This window comes from Delphinus delphis, chromosome 3, assembly GCF_949987515.2.
Source record: "Delphinus delphis chromosome 3, mDelDel1.2, whole genome shotgun sequence".
In the NCBI taxonomy this organism is placed as follows: Eukaryota; Metazoa; Chordata; class Mammalia; order Artiodactyla; family Delphinidae; genus Delphinus; species Delphinus delphis.
Window position 1 is genome coordinate 127,266,646 of NC_082685.1, and position 22,011 is coordinate 127,288,656.

Sequence of the window (22,011 nt, forward strand, 5' to 3'; positions counted from 1 at the left end):
TTTCCCTTTTACTCGTACTCCTCCCTGCCCCCAGGGACATTTGGCAATATGTGGAGACATTTTTAGCTGTCACAACTCGGGGGTACATGCTACTGGCATCTCATGGGTAGAGGCCAGGGATCCTGCTAAAAATCCTGTAATTCACAGGATGGCCTCCCATAACGAACAATTATCCGGCCCCGAATGTCAGTTTTGCTGAGATTGAGAGTCCCTGTTTAGAATGGAAGAAAAGAAAATAATTGCTCATGTCATTAATTTTATGCACATTTTCAGAATATCCTTAAACATCATCTTAAATACTTTTAAAGTAAGCTATTATTTTCTATAAAAAATTTGTAGATGCTCATTTTTTAATATTTTAAAAAATATAACCATTGGAAAAGGTTTGATCATGAGTTATAATAAAATCAGATATTGTCTGGATTTTTTCAGGCTGTGTTTACAGATTTAGAGATTCTTGCAGCAATTTTTGCCAGTGCAATACATGATGTAGATCATCCTGGTGTGTCCAATCAGTTTCTGATCAATACAAGTAAGTAAAGCATACTTATTTTTGCAGAAAAAATTTTCCTTTGTACATTTTAGAATGACTGAGAATCTTTATAGAATGACTGAGAGTCTTTATGTTTCCAGAGCCATAATGTTCTCTTGAGATGTGCAGATAGGCGTTTCAGTGATAGCATATGTTAATGTAGTCTAGCTCTAAAAATTATATTCATATCCCATGAGGCATATGATGTTTGAAAAACATGCATTCCAGTACTTCTCTAGAAATAATATATTACCATATTAGTAGACAAGGGTAATCAAAAGTGAAAGTTTGCCGAAAGATGTAGATAGTTAGATTGCTCCTAAAGTTTCAAATAAAAGAAGTTATCAGAATAAATGTTAAATTTGTCATTTTCTGTAGGTTGTCATTTAATCCTCTCCAGAGGCTGTAACTCCTCTTTCCCTCTCCACCACCGTGCCCTGCCCTGTTCTTTCCTTTTTATTTTATTTTTTTATTAGAAATATCTTCTTTATTTTATTTTTTTTTAATTATTATTATTTTTTTTAATTTCTCGGCGCAGCATGCAGGATCTTAGTTCCCTGACCAGGGATTGAACCCCTGCCCCCTACCAGTGGAAGCGTGGCGTCTTAACCACTGGACCGCCAGGGAAGTCCTTGTTCTTTCCTTTTTAAATCTCCTGCTGAGGGCAGTAGGAACTTCTCTTTTGACTATCTCTTTTTATTTAATATTTTTTTAACCATTAATTTTTTCTCACTGGTGACATTTCATAAAATAAGTCATCACTGAATTTGGAAATATAAAGAACAGTAGACTCTTCAGTGTGCGACACCTCTGACACAGCTGCATAGAAAACCTCTGTAGGGAATGTTAGTGGTGCTTGAGCTAGGCTTTTGCAAAGAGGTTAAGCTTTACAGAAATTCTGTTCTTTCTGTACTTGAAGTTCACTGGTAAATAATTTACGTGTACCATTCATTATTAAATTCCCTCACACCATGGTAGATTAACATTATAAAGTCAGTTTTATATGTGAAAAAATAAAGTTCAAAATTGTTAATGTTTTTCATATCTGTTAAGGGTTTGCCTTTCCTCTTTGCCGTGAGTTGTGGATAATAGTCTCCTCGTGCCCCACAGCAGTCTAGCTCCAGTAGCATCTGTGCCTTCACCATTCATTCACAACACAGCCAGATTTAAAGAGAGAATTTAAGTATAGCCTTGTGTTGAGAGATTTAACTCAGATCTTTTGGATTATTTACCTATTTGTATATTTTTAATAGCCTCTGGACTGCCCTGTAACAACATGCACTTTAGTAACTCACTCATATATAGGAGGATTGAAAGTCATGGATTTCCAAAAACGTGTGGATAGTCAGTACATTTTAGAAGTCTGGTTTATGAACTTATTTATCTAGGATTAGACAGGATAACATTTCATGTTTCAGCCACCTTATGAGAACCTATAATGGGGTGCTTTCAGGAGTCACCAAAACATTACTATATATTGACACATAAATATTAATATACATTAGAGGCAGCTATGTGAGTTTACATTGTATCATTGGTTAGGGTCGACTGTGTCCTTTCTGTAAAGAACAGGAAGTTCATATAGTAAAAGGTACCCTGCCAATTTTTTATTATCCTGGCTTGATTCATTTTTTTGATTCTTATGTATGTCTTGATATGCTCTTAATTTTATAGATTTTTAACAAGTATATATAAATTTTGTTTTAATTTTTGCTATTAAGAAAGGTGTGCATTTTTTCTTTAAATTAATAATACCAAAATCAGACCTATGTGTTTTCTTTGCATCCTATTATATATAATATTGTATGTTCCCATATTATAACATTAGAATTAAGAATAGAGAACAAATTAAAACAAGTGATAATAAAGTCACTGTCTTCCAAGTACTCTGATAAATTTTTCAAGAAAAATGAGGACCAACTCTATTATTCTTTCTTGTGGACCCTCTAAGGGCAAGTGGGCTTAGGCTGGCATCAGAGTACCCATGGAGTCTGCAGTTTAAACTAGCAAGGCCTCAGTTCACAGATGAATCTGATGCCCTTTAAAGTTTGAGAGCCACTGAGAATAGATGATGGAGACATGTAGGGGGTAATTATGCATACAGGACAGTGGCCAAGGGTGTCTGTTTATTAAGGTCATTTTGCTGATGATCTGCCTGAGGTGGAAGGGTAACTGACCATGTTTCTGGAAGCATTTTGTTATTCAGTGATGTTGTGCAGATCTCCTTTCCGTGGGGCCTCAGCAACACAGGGTAGTCAACAGCTTTGGATTGCTGATGTTTCCTTGACGGTGGGGTGTGATGAGGCTGTGTTACATCTGAAAGAGTGAATGAGCATCATCACCTGGTAGATGAAAGTTATGCCAGGGTTGATCAGAACCCCAGGGCATTATGAGAATTACTGCCTTAGTTAGCTGTTAACGAGGGGTCAAGCCAGCCATCATTTTATTTCAGGACTCAGAAGAGGCTTAGTAGCCAGTAACACAAGTAAGTTTTAGCTTCACAGCATACTCTGAGGGAGTCCCTCTAATAACTTGCAAACTTGTAAGAAATAGCCTTATGAAATACCCTATCAGAATTATGTGATTATTTTTAGCCTACAGTAAACCCTTTTTTATAGACGTTAAATTTGTGCTTTCTCTTTCTTTTGGGGATTGTTTGAGCATCAGTGGCTCAGGCTGGCACACTCTCGGCTCTTAGCCTGGAGCTGGCGCTGCCAACCTGTCCAAAGCCAAAGGCTGAATCTGTGTTTCTTGTAATAAAGACTTGGAATCATCAGATCAGACTTCCTGTAGATGGGAGGTCACCTGTCCTATTTTAAGGGAGGCTGCATGGCTCGCCGTGGTGGAGGGGCACTGCGGCTCACCTGGCTGATTCCTAGGCCAGAGACACCTCTGCTTCTTAGTTGTGGTGACAGTTTTCATTAATCATTCTGCTTGTATTAGTTTTAGGCACCAAATGATTTGCTGTTAATGACACGTACACTCCTTGTAAACATGCTGCAGGTTTTGAGTCAGTTAAGCTTTTATATATGATGTAGGGGAATGGGGGACTCTGAATAGGATGTAAAGAAGTGGAAATTCCAGGTGAGAAGCTGCATAAGTCTTTTTCAAGGACAATACTATGTAAATAAATCCATAAAATGTAAATAGCATCATGAAATATTGAATAGAACACGTTAGGGGAGATTTATCTTAAAAAAAGCATTTCACATAACAGCATTATTTTCTGAAACAGTGAAGCAGCATCAGAACATATATAGCAGTAAATTTTACTTGGAAGACGAATACTTTCTGTTTATAGCAAAGATGCCTGGGTTTGGGGGGAAAAGATCTCCTCACACATTTGAACACAGTAGTCGTGTTCAAAGCATATGACTTTTGAGATTCAAGAGCAGAGGCATTTCACTGTATGAAGGTGGAGCTGGACCTAGCGACAGTACACACACTTTATTTCACTGATCTCATTTTAAAATAAGCTTTCCACAGCTATATTTGTAGCTTATAAATAGAATGTTATTTTTCTGTATAAACCTAAAATCATAGGATTTCAGTCAAAATATCCTTGAACCCCTCTCGTCCTCCCTAGCTTCTTTAAAATAGTCATTGAATAGTATTGGGTATTTCTTTATTAGAAAAGAATATATATTTTCCACACATGAGTCAGAAGAAAGATCAAATACATATGCTTTTCGTCTTTACAGTGACTTAAGTGGCAACAGGATGAAGCACCAGTCAGGTTTTTTTGATGACTACCTTATAGGTCTGAGTCTGCTATTATAGGAACTAGGAAAGAGGCAGGATTTGTCACTACCTAAAATAGGTCCAGGACAATTGTGGGGGAATGGCAGAATCTTCACTCTGGAGAAATGTAGGCAGCTAAACACCCGTCTCTGTGTGAAGCCCTGAACATGCAGCTGGGACGGGCAGTATACATGTGTATAGTGACTGCCAAGATACTTGGAAAAGGAAATGGAAAAATGAATAAAGCTTTGCCTTTCAGAGCTATACTATGAACCAAATGAGCACAAGCATGAACAAATCTGATATCGTTCATGTGTTCCAAGCTGTTCTTGTTCCTTCTCAGAGCACGAATAATCCTGAGTCACGTGATCTTTACATTACATACAGTGTTGGGTAGGTGGTCCGCAGTTGTCAGGAATACAACATTCTATGCTCTGGACATGTTGTAAATGTTAGGGATAATGTCTTCTTCTGCTGAGCTTACGGAGCTGCCTCTGGCAGATCCGGAGAGGAGGTTCAAGGTAATCTGGCCTAACTCTTCTTTCCCTTTATAGCGGAGGAAGCTGAAGCCACAGGGTGAACTGACTTGCCGTGTGCCGAGAGCATTAGAATACACTCCCAAGATTCCAGGGATCTTTCTGTGGCTACATTAACTAGCAGACTTTCTCCTAGGTGTTGTCATGTAATGGGAATGCGAGCAGAGACGTTTAGGGGAAATTGCTTCCTAAACCCAAAATATCTCAGAATATGAAGAATAAGATAAACTTAGCATAAATGGCTTTGCTAACCTTCTCTCTCTTTCTTTCAAGACTCTGAGCTTGCCTTGATGTACAATGATTCTTCTGTCCTGGAGAACCATCATTTGGCCGTGGGCTTTAAGTTGCTTCAGGAAGAAAACTGCGACATTTTCCAGAATTTGACCAAAAAGCAAAGACAGTCATTAAGGAAGATGGTCATTGATATTGTAAGTAACTGATAAAAGCAAAAAGAGAACTGTGATGCATGGTGTTTTTAAAAAGAAAAAAGAGTGAGATGACTATCAGGGAAAGCATCATGTATATTTCAAGGTAATGCTGCCTTTTTTGTCCCAGAGGCTGGCCCTGCTGCTGGCAATGATGCTCTACTGCTAACAGTCTGGGGCTAAGAATAATGACAGCTTACCCTCATTCTAGGTTTATTTTCTGAACTCCTCCTGTCTGGTGGCAGACAGAGATGGCTAACAAAAGCACAGGGAGCTGGCTAAAAAAATGGATTTTTTCCATTCAAAAACTGGAAAAAAAATCTCTGTCAGCACAAGTGCCATGTAGAAACATGCATGACATTAGTCTTTTCTCTATGCATGTTTTTCACAGCGATTATGAGACACACGGATATCTCTGGTTGTCAAAAACTTAATCTGTTAAGCTTTGTACATACAAAGAAAGGCAGGTATTATCTGGTTTGGATAAGCAGAAAATTGACCAGAATATTGTTTCTGAAGTACTCTGTAAGCAACCTTGACTCACTCCATCGTAGTCCAGTAACCACTTTCTAGCACAAGGGATAGAAAAACTTCAAAGCGTGCAATGGGGCTTCCCTGGTGGCGCAGTGGTTGAGAGTCCGCCTGCCGATGCAGGGGACACGGGTTCGTGCCCCGGCCCAGGGAAGATCCCACATGCCGCGGAGCGGCTGGGCCCGTGAGCCCTGGCCGCTGAGCCTGCGTGTCCGGAGGCCACAACAGTGAGAGGCCCGCGTACCGCAAAAGCAAACAAACAAACAAACAAACAAAACGTACGATGATGTCTTATCTATGGAAATATCCCTTTCTATCACTATGAAAGTGGCTGCCAGTGCCTACTGTTTCTGTATATTGGACACATGTATCTGGGCTTCCAGGGAAAGTGATAGCAAAGGGGAGAAGACTCTGCCCCAAGAAGCAGTAAAGGATTCCCACACACAGCTATTAGACGACAGAGTGGTTCTCCATTTCTTCTCACGTTCTCCATGATATTTTTATGTGCATGGGACTTCCCTGGCGGTCCAGTGGTTAAGACTTCGTGCTTCCACTACAGGACACACGGGTTCGATCCCTGGTCAGGGAACTAAGATCCCACATGCCAAGCGGTGTGGCTAAAAAAAAGAAAAGAAAAGAAATATCTCTACTGTATAGCACGGAGAACTCTACTCTCAGTGCTCCATAATGACCTGTATGGGAAAAGAATCTAAAAAATAAAGAGTGGATATATGTATTGTATAACTGATTTACTTTGCTGTACGTGTGAAACTAACACAACATTGTAAATCAACTGTACTGCAATAAAAATTTTTTAAAAATACTCTGTCTTTTAAGGTACTTGCAACAGACATGTCAAAGCACATGAATCTGCTGGCTGATTTGAAAACTATGGTTGAAACTAAGAAAGTGACAAGTTCTGGAGTTCTTCTTCTTGATAATTATTCTGATAGGATTCAGGTAAAGCATTCGAATTTGCTGTGTCTGAGTGTGTGTGTGTGTGTGTGTGTGTACACGTGTCTGTGTGTCTAGCTTAGATAAGATTTATGTCTCCTTTTCTCCAACTTATAATTTTAGTAGCTGTAAGCAGGATTTTTATCCAAATTCTTAATCTTGAGAATTAACCAGATAAAATCCTGTTGGCCTTTTCAAGTGGAAATGCGTTAAAAAAAAAAAAAAAAGTAACATCCCACAAAACCAACCACTTAAGCAGCTCTGAATTTAATCAACCATGCACGTGAACAGTTTCTCTCATGATACTTAGATGCAGTAGAAGTGGCCTAATTTGGGACTATTAACACAGGTGTGAACGTCACACAGACACACCATGGTCGAGCTGTCTGGCACGACTCTTACACTACATGTATTTTTAAGTGTCACCGTCATCTGATGTGAATTTCTAGTAAAAATGGAGCAGCTGCTAAATAGAGAAGGCATTGATCTGTTTTAGGTCCTTCAGAACATGGTGCATTGTGCCGACCTGAGCAACCCAACCAAGCCTCTGCAGCTATACCGCCAGTGGACGGACCGCATCATGGAGGAGTTCTTCCGCCAAGGGGACCGAGAGAGGGAGCGGGGCATGGAGATAAGCCCCATGTGTGACAAGCACAATGCCTCTGTGGAAAAATCACAGGTGATGCCTTAAGCACAAAGCTTTCAGAGAGAACACAACTACACGGAACGTTTGGTTACGCCGTATGCATGTCACACAGTATTTTATTGGGTTTTCTTAATTACTTTCTTTTGTCAAGCTCAATGTCCACCTTAGTGTTTGCAAGCCAAAAAATTCTTCGATTCTTAGAATTTATATTCATATAGTCATATATACGTTCATAGGACAGTATATTCATTCAGCGTGACTGTATGTATATAGTATATTCGTATGTGTAGAATTATTTCAGCTATCTCAGTTCGTAAGCGAATAAAGTTATATGAATCCATATAGAGTACGTGGCATTATCTCTGTGGATTTACCTACGAACGGGCTATTCTAAATAAAGTCTCAGCCTCAAGCCAGGTCCTGCCATGTAAACAACTGGAGGTTTTTTTACATCACACACTCTTGGATTCAGAGTTCGAGAAGCTGGTTTTTACCAGCTAGTAATGACTTTTTTTTATTGGTCTGCTACCTAAAATAATGACTGTTTTACCAAACTAGGGTTAGTAGTCTTCAGCTCAGTGTTATCCTTGCAGAGCATATTATATTTTATTTATTTTTCTGTAAATTCTGTATATCTTATATAAAAATTTAATTCAACATATGAATTAGTGACATTTGAGGGGGCTCGTTAACCTTTTCCATTGTTTCTTAGTCCCAATCGGCTTTGTGTTTTTTTTAATCAGGTGGGCTTCATAGACTACATTGTTCATCCTCTCTGGGAGACGTGGGCAGACCTGGTCCATCCTGACGCCCAGGACATTTTGGACACTTTGGAGGACAATCGTGAGTGGTACCAGAGCACGATTCCTCAGAGCCCCTCCCCGGCACCGGATGACCAGGAGGAGGGCCGGCAGGGTCAAACCGAGAAGTTCCAGTTTGAACTGACTTTAGAGGAGGACGGCGAGTCAGACACCGAAAAGGACAGTGGGAGTCAAGTGGAAGAAGACACTAGCTGCAGTGACTCCAAGACGCTCTGCACTCAAGACTCGGAGTCCACCGAAATCCCCCTGGACGAGCAGGCGGAAGAGGAAGCCGTGGGAGAGGAGGAGAGCCAGCCCGAGGCCTGTGCCATCGGCGATCACTCGCCCGACACATAACAGGGCAGAGACTTCCATGCCTTTTGTTTGTTTTTTTTGTTTTTTTAAGTAGAAACATTGTTTCCAAAGTGCATGTCACATGCCACAACTACGGTCACACCTCACTGTCATCTGCCAGGACGTTTGCGGAACAAAACTGACCTTGACGACTCAGTCTAGCGCTCAGGAATATCGTCACCAGTTTTTTCACCTCCATGTCATCAGAACGAGGGGGACATCTCCACGAACGGCAGCGTCCGAAGACTGCAGCTCGGTCGAGCTGAAGAAGCAGAGAAAATCAACTCCAAAGTGTTTTCTAGGGAGTGTGGCTCATCAGGCAGCCCAAAAGTTGAGATGATTTGGGGGTTCTTTTCCTTTTTATTTGTTTGCAATATTTTCAGCAGAAAGAAGGCATTACGTGGACGGAGTGAAGCAACAGATGGGTCAGGAACAGGACACATTGTGAAGCTGTTACCAGGAAGAAGATGAGCCACAGAAATTGCATAATTTTCTAATTTCAAGTCTTCCTGATACCTGACTGAATAGTGTGGTTCAGTGAGCTGCACTGACCTCTACATTTTGTATGATATGTAAAACAGATTTTTTGTAGAGCTTACTTTTATTATTAAATGTATTGAGGTATTATATTTAAAAAACTACATTCAGAACTTCATCTGCCACTGGTTATTTTTTTTCTAAGGAGTAACTTGCAAGTTTTCAGTACAAATCCGTGCTACACTGGATAAACCTAATTTACAAATTTTACTTGCACCTTAGACTTCATAGCAATTAACTGATTTGTAGTGACCCATTGTTTTATATACCAATGACTTCCATATTTTAAAAACAAAAATTGACTTTATGTTGCAGGAAACCCTTTTTGTAGGTCTTCGTTTACTGGCTTTTCGTTTCACTCCTTTCAGACATGCAGAGTTGCTCCCCACTTACATTTCTCTTCACCGTGTGCAAAGTGAATACTCGTTCCATAATACTTTGATGTGCATCCTGTCTAATGTGTCTCAAGCCTCATGGACACTCAGTCATCAGTTGGTGTTGTCTGAAGCAAGTGAGAGATATAGAAATACCCAGTAGCTAAAATGGTCAGTCTTTTTTAGATATTTTCCTACTTAGCGTCTTCTGAGAACATTTTGCTGTGGCGATAGACCCTCATTTCACAAGTGCATGTCTCTGTAATAACCCACACATTTCATGCTCGTTTTTGTTTTCACAGTCATAGTAAGAACTTTTCCCCCTTGTGCTGCTTCATTACCAGTGTGTGTTTGAACCTCTGTCCACGTTCACTGCGTGGGGTCTTATCAGATATATCACCACCATGCTGACTGATGCAAAGAACAGGTAGTCAAGTTAGAGTTAGCATTCTTTTCTGCCATGAGGTCATATATAATGACTAGCTTTTACTTTTGATTTACAAAGAAACGTTAACAGCTAGCTAGGTAATTTTTTAACAATATTAGCAGAATATATTAATGAAGACCAGTACAGTGAATGCTCTTTTGTTTCTCTGATTTCACCATGGGATTAAGAACTGTATGAGGAATATTCCTGAGAAGTGATTTTAAGTGTAGCAATGACTCTTCCTTAAAGGACAGCCATGTAACATGTAGCACTTGATTTATCAGTTATCATTGATCCATAAGTATGTCTCGTGGAGAAGAACTTCTTTAAATACACTGACAGAAAGAAGTTGATGATGCCCCTGGCACCAGAGATTTGGCAATATAATGCCGTTTTAAAATACTGGGCTGGGTAAGAAGATTCCGCATAAGTCAGACATTAGAGATCGCTGTTGGCTAAATTTAGCATCAAGAAATGTATTACAATTTTAGAGATTGATTCCCAGTATTTACGTTCAGTTGGCATCTTGGGGCATTTTTTTAGTTTGGACTTCCTTCCCACTTCAGCTCTTAATAAAGTGTTTACCATCTCTGTGAAGAGTTTGGAGCCCGAATAATCATTTTTTAGAGCGACATCCAAGAACCCAAGTAGAGGCTAAAGGAGTATCAGACCAAACGGAAAATAAATAAAACACTAAATAAAATTGTAACCCTGAAAAACATTTATATTGGGGATGTCAAAAGAAGCCATCTGGGGACTAATCACTAAGTCAGCAGCCAGGGAAATGACCCAAGCTGAAGATACTAGTTTAATCCCCTGAGATCCACTGACGCTTAGAAATTTGGATAGAAAAATTATGTAGCTCTGATCTTTCACACAGAGCACAGGATAGGAATTGACCAATTAATTATCAGATTTCCACCCTCCTTCCCCTGTAAAAACCAGACTTTCAAAGAAAGTCTTATGTTTGGCAAGTGGTTTCACAAGAATATTTGGAAACTTGTTTCCATTTTAATTTTATTTGTCCCTGATGGAGGTTTAGAGGAAAAGGCAAAGAATCTAGTGTTTATTCCTCTCTCCAAAATATTCTCATTCCCTCCCCTCCCTAATGCTTGGTATTTCCCCCACAGAGTGCCTAGAATCTTAATAATGAAAAAAAAAAAAAAACCAGCAATATGTCACAAACAAATCCAGACCTGAAAAGATTTATAACTGCAGTAAAAAAGAGAGGCTTTTTTTTTCCAATTTGTTGGGTTTTAATGGTCACATGTTGTAAAGATATCCACTGATGGACAATCAAATTGTAGAAGAGACATAATATCCAAAAGATAGGGACTAGTGCACTATACAATATACTTCTCCTCTCCCTTCCCTTTCGCCAAAGTGTGCTTCAGAATTATACACCGCTTTAAAAAGAATATCCTTTTACAAGTGACTTTACGTTTCCTAAAATGCCATAAGAAAATGCAATATCTGGGTACTGTACGGGGGAGAAAATGTCCAAGTTTGCATAAAACCAGTACATTTCAGCTTGCAAGTTACTAAACACAATAATGCTGTTTTAATTTTCTTTAACGTCACTTAAAATTCACAAGAAAATAATGTAGATAGAACAAATTGCAGACAAGGAAAAAAAAACTTGAATGAAGTGGATTTTACAGAAAGCTTTATGATACTCTTTGAATGCATTATTTATTTTTTGTGCCATGCATTTTTTTCTCACCAAATGACCTTACCGGTAATACAGTCTTGTTTGTCTGTTTACAACCATGTATTTATTGTAATGTACATACTGTAATGTTAATTGTAAATTATCAGTTCTTATTAAAACATCATCCCGCAATGGGATGGTGTTGATATATTTGGAAACTCTTGGTGAGAGAATGAATGGTGTGTATACATACTCCTTGTACATTTTCTTTTCTTCTATAAAATAGTCTTGTCACCTTTGAGCTTGTTTATGGAAGATTCAAGAAAACTATAAAATACATAAAGGTATATAAAATTAAGAAAACATAGCTGCAGGTCTTTGGTCCCAGGGCTGTGCCTTAACTTTAATCAATATTTTCTTCTGTTTTGCTGCATTTGAAAGTTAGATAGTGGTGGGGCTAGGGCTGGGCATTTCACATCTGAGCTTTGATCTGTTGGATTTCTGGCAACAGCTGGATTTTACAGAAACACAGACAACCTCTGGAGCATTCTGAGACCCTTTTGAGAGACAAGCCCTTAGGTACTTTTTGCCATGAAGCAGCATGGCATATACGATGGTGATTTTTCCCTATCAGATACTAACTGAGCTACGTTAGTTAGTTACATTTGATTTTTTATTTTCAGACACTACTGGGAAGATATATTCTTGTCCAGTGATTATAAAAAGTCTTTTTTGGCTTCTAGAGCACATGGGCAAACGAATTTGATTTGAAATTAGAGCCGTAGGTGACGTGTGTTAGTTATTCCCTGGCTTCCTGTCATGTTAAGGAAATATATAATATGAAAAAGGTCATGTTTTTAACCCTTCAACTAAGATGAACCAAATTTCCTTACGTATTACTTACGTAAATTTACTTACGTATTACGTAAATCCATGTATTTAAACACAAAGTTTTATATGATGCCAATTCACACGGCATAATGGATTCACCATTCTCTAGAATCTGTTTCAGCAAAACTTGCATTGCTTTAGAATTTTTAAATTCAACCTTGCACAGCTCCTAAAAGCTATGAAAAATTCCCAGTGGCCCAGCCCTCAGGATGTGTGACTTAGTGAAAGGAGAGATTCTTTTTCTAGAAAAAATGAGCCTCCTTTTATTTTCTTTCTCTCTTTCTTTCTTTCTTTCTTTTTTTTTTTTTTTTTTTTTGACACAAACTGTAGATTTTAGCAGCCCTGGCCCAAAGGAATTTGATTACTTTTGTTTTAAACAGTACAACGGGGACACTATAATTACAAAAAAACATGCTTACTGATTTTAGTTGTTTTTAATTTGATTTCTTTGGATATGTTTTCGGAGTGGTAAATTGTGTGTGAGCATTACAAATGATGATTCTTTTAGTGGTTTCATAGCCTCTCTTACAGCCCATGGGGATAGTACTGTACATCAATACCTTCATATGAAATTTTTATATGCAATGGAAATAAAAGCATGGGTTGATTCTGCCTATTTGTGACTCGATCTTTTACAAATAAAAGGTTATTCATTTTAACTTGTAGTTCAGTCAGCACAGGTTCCCGAGGGCCATGGAGATTGTTAAGGTGGAATAGAGGAGGATAGTGACGTCATACATTACTATGGATAGTCACAGTCCAATGAAACCAAATTATGTAGATTAATCTTGCTACAGAAAAAAATGCCAAAATTATGTAAATGGCCTACAACATTAAGCACAGTGTTTTGTAAACAACCTTGGGAAGGGGACTTCTCTAATTCTAACTTCTCTAATCCTGAAAGTTATTCAGATACTCCACAGTTATTTGTTGGGTCCCTACTCTGCAGACTACAAGGTTGTGAGGATTCAGCAGGGAACGAGACATCATTTCTGCTTTTGTGAGCTTACGGTCTAGAAGAGACAAAGGTATTAAACCATCCCATACACAGCATTGTAAGTGTCCTCGGTACAGCAAAGAAGCTCAGGTGCTGCAATTGAGCAGGAACCTGACCTTGGTCTCTTCTGGAGGGCCAGAGAAGGCTTTCTTTGGGAAGCGATTTGGGGCTGAGCTCTGAAGGATCGTGAGAGATAACTTGGCAAAAAGCAAGAGCTGACACAAAGAAGAGGAGGATCCAGACAGAGAAAACATTTGCAGAAGTCCTGAGGTGCAGATGAGCTCCAGACCTCTGGAGAAATGGAAGGAAAACACTCCTGTTCCATCACTCTTTACTCCCTCACCCTGCTTTCTTTCCTCTATAACACTTATTGCAAATTGACATATGCATCTGTTTGTTTATTGTCCGTCTCTCCCACCAGAACATAGCTTTATGAGAGTAGAGTCTTTGCTCACCGGTGTATCCCTCACACCTAAAACAATGCCTGGTACACAGTAGGTGTTTAATATTCATTGAATAGGGACTTCCCTGGTGGAGCAGTGGTTAAGAATCTGCCTGCCAATGCAGGGGACATGGGTTCGAGCCCTGGTCCAGGAAGATCCCACATGCCGCAGAGCAACTAAGCCTGTGTGCTGAGCCTGCACTCTACAGCCCGCGAGCCACAACTACTGAGCCCACGTGCCACAACTACTGAAGCCTGCGTGCCTAGAGCCCGTGCTCCACAACAAGAGAAGCCACCACAATGAGAAGGCCGTGCACTGCAATGAAGAGTAGCCCCCCGCTCACCGCAACTAGGGAAAGTCTACGCACAGCAACAAAGACCCAACGCAACCAAATAAATAAATAAATAATATTTGTTGAATATAGCCACCAAACTGATATTGGATATAATTCAATCCGGTGATCCAGACATTAGGGTTGATACCATAAAAATATTCTGGCTGTTTTTTTTAATTTTTGAGCTTGTCAAGATCCTGGATAAAGAGAGGTTACCGTTTTCTACCCTGTTGCTAAGTAAAGACTCTGCCTCTTCCTCACAATTTCTCCTTTTTTTCCCTGAATGGCAGAAAATCAGTTTTCATGATGAGGAGAGTAAAGAAATCAGCAAAAGTTGAATCCCTAAATCGTAACTAGAATACAGTTAATTCAATAGAAAGACTGTGCTCAGCCTCTTCACCATTTCCTCCCAACACCGCAGAGAACGACAGAGACTAGAGCCTAAAGATGACCAAATCGTGCCATCCAGGAAGGCCTGAGCAAGCCCAAGTCCCCTTCCTCAGTTTACGTCCCCAAAGTGAGACTCTGGGACAAAGGAACGAGCAGCCTTCTTTTCCCCACTCGTCCCCCCATGCTGATTTAGGCCAATTTGGGTGTGCTGAGCCCACCTGAGTTTAGGTCTTTGACTGGAAACATCTCCTCAGGTACACAGCTTTGAACCCACAACAGTAAAACATTCCACAGAAGAAAAGAAAACCTTCTTCCCTGTCGCCAGAGAGCACCACCCCCAGCAGGGATGCTCTTGCTTACAGAGCCTTGTTTTAGTGGAATTCCACCTCTGCATTCCCAGCTTTCTGACTTGGGGGCTGTTTCTTTCGTAGCTATTCTCATATCTCCAAATATGCAATGTCAGACTCAGTGTAATTAATGGGTATAAATCTCAGCCCATGCACTCAAGTGTGCAGGATACCCCGCTTGCTTTATTTCCATCAATTAACATGGGCTTTACGTCCCCATCCTACTACAGTCTTGGGACTTTCCATCTCTGTCCTTATTAGCACATCCCCTCACCCTCCCAACATAAAAGTGCTCTCACCTGCATCCCAGCAGAAACACCACTCCTGGGTGTTGTCAAGACTGCAGCGATTCCTTACAGTTTCTGGGCTCTTTGCTTCCTTCTCACGCACGTGGTGCCCGCTGAGGCTGGGAACCCCTTACGCCCACCACAGATGCAAAGGATACCACCCTCCCAAAATCCAGAGCCACTCCCCAAGATAGTCCAAAAAAAAGACGGAACTAGACAATTCCTCTGAGAGCTGGCCACGGTCAGTAGGACCCAAGCCGCAAATGAAGTACGTTCCATTTCCTGTCCGGCCTTATATGAGCTGCGAACGGAGTGCAATCCACATTTCTGTCGGGCCGTATTTTGGGGTCCCCAACTGGAGGGTTGAGCTGCCTGCACAAGAAGGAACTGACAACCTGTGTGCCCCAGGCAGGCAGAAAGTCACGCCAAGTTGGCAGGACACAAAATGAGACAAACAAGGAGGCAACGGCTCTTCCTGGGAGAGAAAGGATCCACAACCAAGGGCTCAGGCTTCGGAAAGGAAGGGAGAACTTGAAATTTTACCTTTCTCAACGGGGCACTACAGAGATCCAAGCGAGCTGACGCTGGTAAGAATTCTCACCCTTCCTTGGCTTTTCTGCTGGTTTTCCTAGGACCCCATCTGCAGGCTCCAGAGTGAGTAGGGTTTCAAGTAGAGAGTGTAGCCCTGTGTCTGTGAGAACCTGACAAGGCTTTTCATTAATTTGAATGTTAGCTTCTCCTGGACTGTTGAAGGGAATAACTGATAACAGTTGACTGGAGAATATCTGCGAGTCTGGTCAACCCTGGGAGGGGCCCTCTTTCGAGGATAAATATGGGGGCATTCGAGTTGGAGTGGAAGGATTTGACAAAACCTTTTTTCCAGTGTCCTAAGTGAATGCCAATGAGACGATTTGTTTTGCCGATGGACCCCAGGAGGGTGCAGTGGGGGAGGCCCAGGTGTTCCAGGTTTCTGACTTTAAGGCTGTTGCCGCTATAAGGTAACTGACTTGGTGGGCTTTTAGTTACGGCCTTGGGGTCTCTTCAGAGTGGAAAAGCAATTCAGCGCAGGCTTAGTGAGTACTCAGGCATCGGAGGGTACAGGCGTCGGTAGGAATCACCTCTTTGGTCTTTAATTTTTCATTAGCCTTTTACAATGAATTTCAATGATGCATTTTTGGAATCTTGAAGCTTTTGGAGGCTTCTGCATGCCAATTAATATAGATATTCCATTCTGTTCATTGGTTTGGGAACCCTTGCTTTCAGGTGCGCTTCTTAAATGAACTATCTTCCCTAATTGGAAAGTTCCCCATGACGGCCATTGTAATTCTAGGTTGTCTTAGTAAGATTTTGCCATTTTTGTAGATATCTATGGCTTCCCGGACCACAGTTCTTAGACTTAAAATAAGCAGATGTGCCGGGAGGTGGCATACTCAAGTCTTTGAAACTTGAGGATCCCGTTACTTTAGCTAAGCCTTCGGTCTCTAGGAGACAAATGAATACCTAAGGGGGATGTGCTGTTGGGCTAGGGCTTTTGTGGTGTTTCAAAAAACTTGCCAAAAACTGTTTAAAAACGATGAAAGAAGATAATTTGGGTGGTACAAATGGAGAACTGCCAAAGGGGGAAGAAAGCAAGGAGCTTTTCTAGGTTAAAGAATAAAGAACAAGGAAGAGACAAATAGAAAATATCTGCTTGGCTGGGGACAAATACTCAACCTTGTTTGGGGCAAGAAGCCGGAGGCGGCCTGGTGTTTGGGGATTGGCTGACTGGATACACTGTGTTTCTGATCAAGAGGCGCATTTACAGGAACACGAGTTATGTAAGTTTTGGTTTGTTGATGTGGCATCTCAGGCAGGAGCCGCTCCATCTTGGGCCTAGAAATTTATTTCAACAGTATTTTGTACATATCCCTAGATTAGATGTGTACATACCCCTCACTAGCTTGTGAGATTTTGCAGAAGGTGTGCTCCTTTTGGTCTGGCTAGTAAAGATTTAAGTCAAGACATCAATATTTGCCTGTTCCTTCTCCTCTAATACCAGTGGTCCTTGCACTGACATCAGAATCAACTAGATTCTTGTTAGAAATGCAAATGATCAAGCCCCAACTCAGATCTTGGGAATAAGAATCCCTAGGGGTGGGTCCCAGAATCTGTCTTTTAACCAGTCGTCCTGTTATTCCTATGGGCCATAAAGTTTGAGAAACTCTGTTCCAGACCTCTTGGAGTTGTTTTTTCCTCTTTCGGTTTTGCAGAAAAGCAGAATTATCTCAACCCCCTTTCTAATTCACTGCATTTACTCAAAGGGATGCATGTTACAGCAGGAGTTTCAACAGGTGTCGCAGTGACAGCTAATGGCAATTGGAGGAACGGTAGAAACACAGGTTTAACCAGCCAGTTTCCATCAAGCAGGAATAGTGAAGCCAGCTATTGGCTCTCTTCAGTAGCAGAGGAAACCTCAGGTTAGCTGTTACCATTATGACAGTTATTGACATAATTACGGGTTCTGGACCCAATTTCAATGTGGAGGGTTGGAGTGGGTTCTTCATACCAACAAGGAATTCGCTTACACCAGCTGGGGGTCCTACAATTCAACTTAATCCTGGCACTATCCACCTGGAGATAGTATTGGATTCCACAAGGGCTACAGGACTCAGTACTAGAAGACACTCACCCTCACCCCTCCATCCCCACCTCCTCCACTTCAGAGGCCAGTGGCAAACTCAGGTCGTTACCTGCACTTCTGACCTACTAGCTATAGATCGGGGGTTCCAGCGACACCCCCGTCTTGGGTTCCATTAATTTGCTAGAGTGGCTCAGAGAAATATTTTACTTACTAGATCACTGCATTATTATAAAGACATATCACTCAGCAATAGCTAGATGGAAGATATATAGAGAGCAAGGTATGGGGAAAGGACAGAAGTTTCCATGCCCTCTCCAAGGACATCACCCTCCCCAAATCTACAGTTTTCACCAGCCTGGAATCTCTTTGAACCCCAATCTTTTGGCTTTTTTAATGGAGGTTTCATTCCATAGGTATGATTGAGTAAATCATTGGCCATAGGAGATTGAGTCAACCTCCAGCCCCTCTCCCTGGAGGTCAGGGAGTGAGACTGAAAGTTCCAACCCTCTTATCACATGGTTGGTCCTCCTGACAATCAGCCCCCATCCTTAGGTGTTTTCCAAGCCACTATTAACATAATAAAGGACAACTTTACCACTCTCAACACTTGGGAAATTCTGAGGGTGCTCAGAGCTTTATGCCAGAAACTGGGAAGAAGACCAAATATATGTTTTTATTGTAAGTTACAGTATTACATATCACAGTTGGCATGGGCTAAAGGGTGTAAGATTAAAATATCATTCAAAGAAGAGATGAGACAAAGGAGAGAAGATCCCGCCCATATCCTCCCTGCAGGGCCATTAGTGTAATAGATGGGGACTGAGTACCTTCTCCCTTCTCCCAGGCTTCAGTGGCCCCATTCTGGCTGTCAGTCACACAGCGCGTGCCCCTCTGCTTTTGTAATTGGGTGAAACCCCACAGCACAGGGCTTGGAATGTGGCATCACAAGGGGCCGCCAAAGGGGCCACATGACACACCCAGAAGTTCAGAGGGTTAACTTTTTTTTTTTTTTTTTTTTTGCGGTACGCGGGCCTCTCACTGTTGTGGCCTCTCCCGTTGCGGAGCACAGGCTCTGGACGCGCAGGCTCAGCGGCCATGGCTCACGGGCCCAGCCGCTCCGCGGCACGTGGGATCTTCCCGGACCAGGACACGAACCCGTGTCCCCTGCATCGGCAGGCGGACTCTCAACCACTGTGCCACCAGGGAAGCCCCAGAGGGTTAACTTTGACCATTGGGAATCCAGAGATGGGAGGAAGCCAGGTCAGTTAATTTCTTTTCCTTCTTTCTCTGTGGCTACTCTGAGGCAAGGTTTCCTCTTGAAGCCACGGGGACAATCCCTATATTCCTATCCAGTGGAAGCCCCTCTGAAGCTGCCTGCAGTGTCTCAGCTGCACCTTGTGAGGCAGTAGCCAGCGTGGAAACATCACAGCACACTGCTTCCCATCTTTCCTGCTTCCCTTTTTCTTCCTTCCTTGCTTCTTTCAGCCTTAATCCTTTTTTTCTCACCCCACTGCCCAAGGGTTTGCACCTCCCAAGTAAACTCCCATCACTTTAATCTGTGCCTCCCGTTCTGTTTCCTAGAGACCAGGGGCTCCATGCCATGCTTTACGTTCAGAACAGCAGACACATATATATATATATACTACCAAACGTAAAATAGATAGCTAGTGGGAAGCAGCTGCATAGCACAGGGAGATCAGCTCGGTGCTTTGTGACCACCTAGAGGGGTGGGATAAGGAGGGTGGGAGGGAGGGAGATGCAAGAGGGAAGAGATATGGGAACATATGTATATGTATAACTGATTCACTTTTTTATAAAGCAGAAACTAACACACCATGTAAAGCAATTATACTCCAATAAAGATGTTAAAAAAAATATCAGCAGACGCCAAATTTGAGTATATGTGCGTGTGCATTGCGTTTAAAATAAGACCTTTGGATATTATAAGCAGAGACTGTGCCTTCCTCATCTTTGTTTTCCTATAACTCAGTTCAGCATCTGTCATATAGCAGGTGTTCATTAAACAGGAAAAGAATGACAAGTGGGTGAGTAACTGCCTGAAAGAATGAGGTTGATGATGAAGAATGGATGGAGAGGGTGTGAACTGGCCTAGAATGGATAAACAGGAACTGACACAGTTAAGGGGCCAAAGGCAGCTAGAGGAGAATATGGAAGCAACCCAAGTAGAAGTTGAAGGGATTAGTCCTTCTAATTAGAAACAAAGGACATGGGAAGAGAGATACTGTGATGCCCTTCACCTTCTGGGAATTCTTATTCGTACCCACTGTAAAGGGACACTCTTGCTTGCCTACTCTATTATTACCACCCCCCACTCCCACTTCTTCCTGGGGAGTGGAAGTTGGAATTAGTTTGGGTCTTGTGAAGCCACGGAATTCTGGGGAAATTCGGCCCCTCCTTAGTCCCACAGGCTGATTCTGAACCTTTTATGGAATTCCTCTGCCTTTGCCAGTGATTAGGTTGGAATTGTGGCTTGCAGGGCCACAATTCTAGACAATGAGATACAGGCGACTCCTGGGAAAGTATCCCGCACTCTTACAAAGGGAGAAAAGGAAGGGACTGGGCTTTGGAAATGGTTTCTGAGGCTGCCATGGTTGGACTGTTATCTTGAGACCATGAGAGGAATTATCTGAAGATACAAAGAACATACCAAGGATGACAGAGTTGATGACAGAACTGTAGTCTTTGAAGATGTTTTTGAGCTGCTGAAATAATCAACTTGACTTCTAAGCTAATTATGTAAGATAATGACCAATTTTTCATTATAATGTAAGCCATAACAGTTGGACCTTCTGTTACTTGCCCCTGAAAGAATCGTGACGAACACCTCCACTATCTATTCCAACAACATGCCAGGGAGTCTGGCATGTTGGGAGGCATGCCTGGCACAGTGGAAAGGTTGGGGCTTTGGCTCCAATTAGCTGAGTGACTGTAGGTGTGTTAATTGATATCTGTACCCTACTTTTTCTCATTTTAAATATGGTAATTATGATATTAGAATCTACTCTAATTCTTCACAGTGTTATGAAAGCAAATGACTTAATGCTAATCTAACTGTAAACTTTATTATTTTAATTTAATTTAATTTTTTTATACAGCAGGTTCTTATTAGTTACCTCTTTTATACCTATTAGTGTATACATGTCAATCCCAATCTCCCAATTCATCCCACCACCACCTGCCCCCCCACCCCCGATCTCCCCACTTGGTGTCCATATGTTTGTCCTCTACATCTGTGTCTCTATTTCTGCCTTATAAACGAGTTCATCTGTACAATTTTTCTAGATTCCACATATATGCATTAATATATGATATCTGTTTTTCTCTTTCTGACTTCCTTCACTCTGTATGACAGTCCCTAGGTCCATCCACATCTCTACAAATGACCCAATTTCATTCCTTTTTATGGCTGAGTAATATTCCATTGTATATATGTACCACAACTTCTTTATCCATTCATCTGTTGATGGGCATTTAGGTTGCTTCCATGACCTGGCTATTGTAAATAGTGCTGCAATGAATATTGGGGTGCATGAGTCTTTTTGAATTATGGTTTTCTGTGGGTATATGCCCAGTAGTGGGATTGCTGGGTCATATGGTAATTCTATTTTTAGTTTTTTAAGGCACCTCCATACTGTTCTCCATAGTGGCTATATCAATTTACATTCCCACCAACAGTGCAAGAGGGTTCCCTTTTCTCCACACCCTCTCCAGCATTTGTTGTTTGTAGATTTTCTGATGATGCCTGGTGTGAGATGATACCTCATTGTAGTTTTGATTTGTATTTCTCTAATAATTAGTGATGTTGAGCAGCTTTTCATGTGCCTCTTGGCCATCTGTATGTCTTCTTTGAAAATGCCTATTGAGGTCTTCTGCCCATTTTTGGATTGGGTTGTTTGTTTTTTAATATTGAGCTGCATGAGCTGTTTATATATTTTGGAGATTAATCCTTTGTCCATAGATTCATTTGCAAATATTTTCTCCCATTCTGACGGTTGTCTTTTCATTTTGTTTATAGTTTCCTTTGCTGTGCAAAAGCTTTTAAGTTTCATTAGGTCCCATTTTTTTATTTTTGTTTTTATTTCCATTACTCTAGGAGGTGGATCAAGAAAGATCTTGCTGTGATTTATGTCAAGGAGTGTTCTTCCTATATTTTCCTCTAAGAGTTTTATAGTG

The 22,011-nt window shown here is 41.2% G+C and overlaps 1 protein-coding gene across 3 annotated transcripts in view; it reads left to right on the forward strand.

Annotated features, from left to right (window-relative positions):
• The window catches only part of PDE4D (phosphodiesterase 4D), a 560,837-nt gene extending 547,824 nt beyond the window's left edge, over positions 1 to 13,013 (forward strand). For all 3 annotated transcript variants that reach the window (XM_060009455.1, XM_060009457.1, XM_060009458.1), the window contains 5 exons: positions 433 to 532; positions 5,083 to 5,237; positions 6,603 to 6,725; positions 7,216 to 7,398; positions 8,109 to 13,013. In XM_060009455.1, coding sequence (XP_059865438.1) covers positions 433 to 532; positions 5,083 to 5,237; positions 6,603 to 6,725; positions 7,216 to 7,398; positions 8,109 to 8,522 — 975 coding nt within the window. In that variant the 3' untranslated portion in view covers positions 8,523 to 13,013. The remainder of the gene's footprint in view (positions 1 to 432; positions 533 to 5,082; positions 5,238 to 6,602; positions 6,726 to 7,215; positions 7,399 to 8,108) is intronic.
• The last annotated feature ends 8,998 nt before the right edge of the window (positions 13,014 to 22,011 follow it).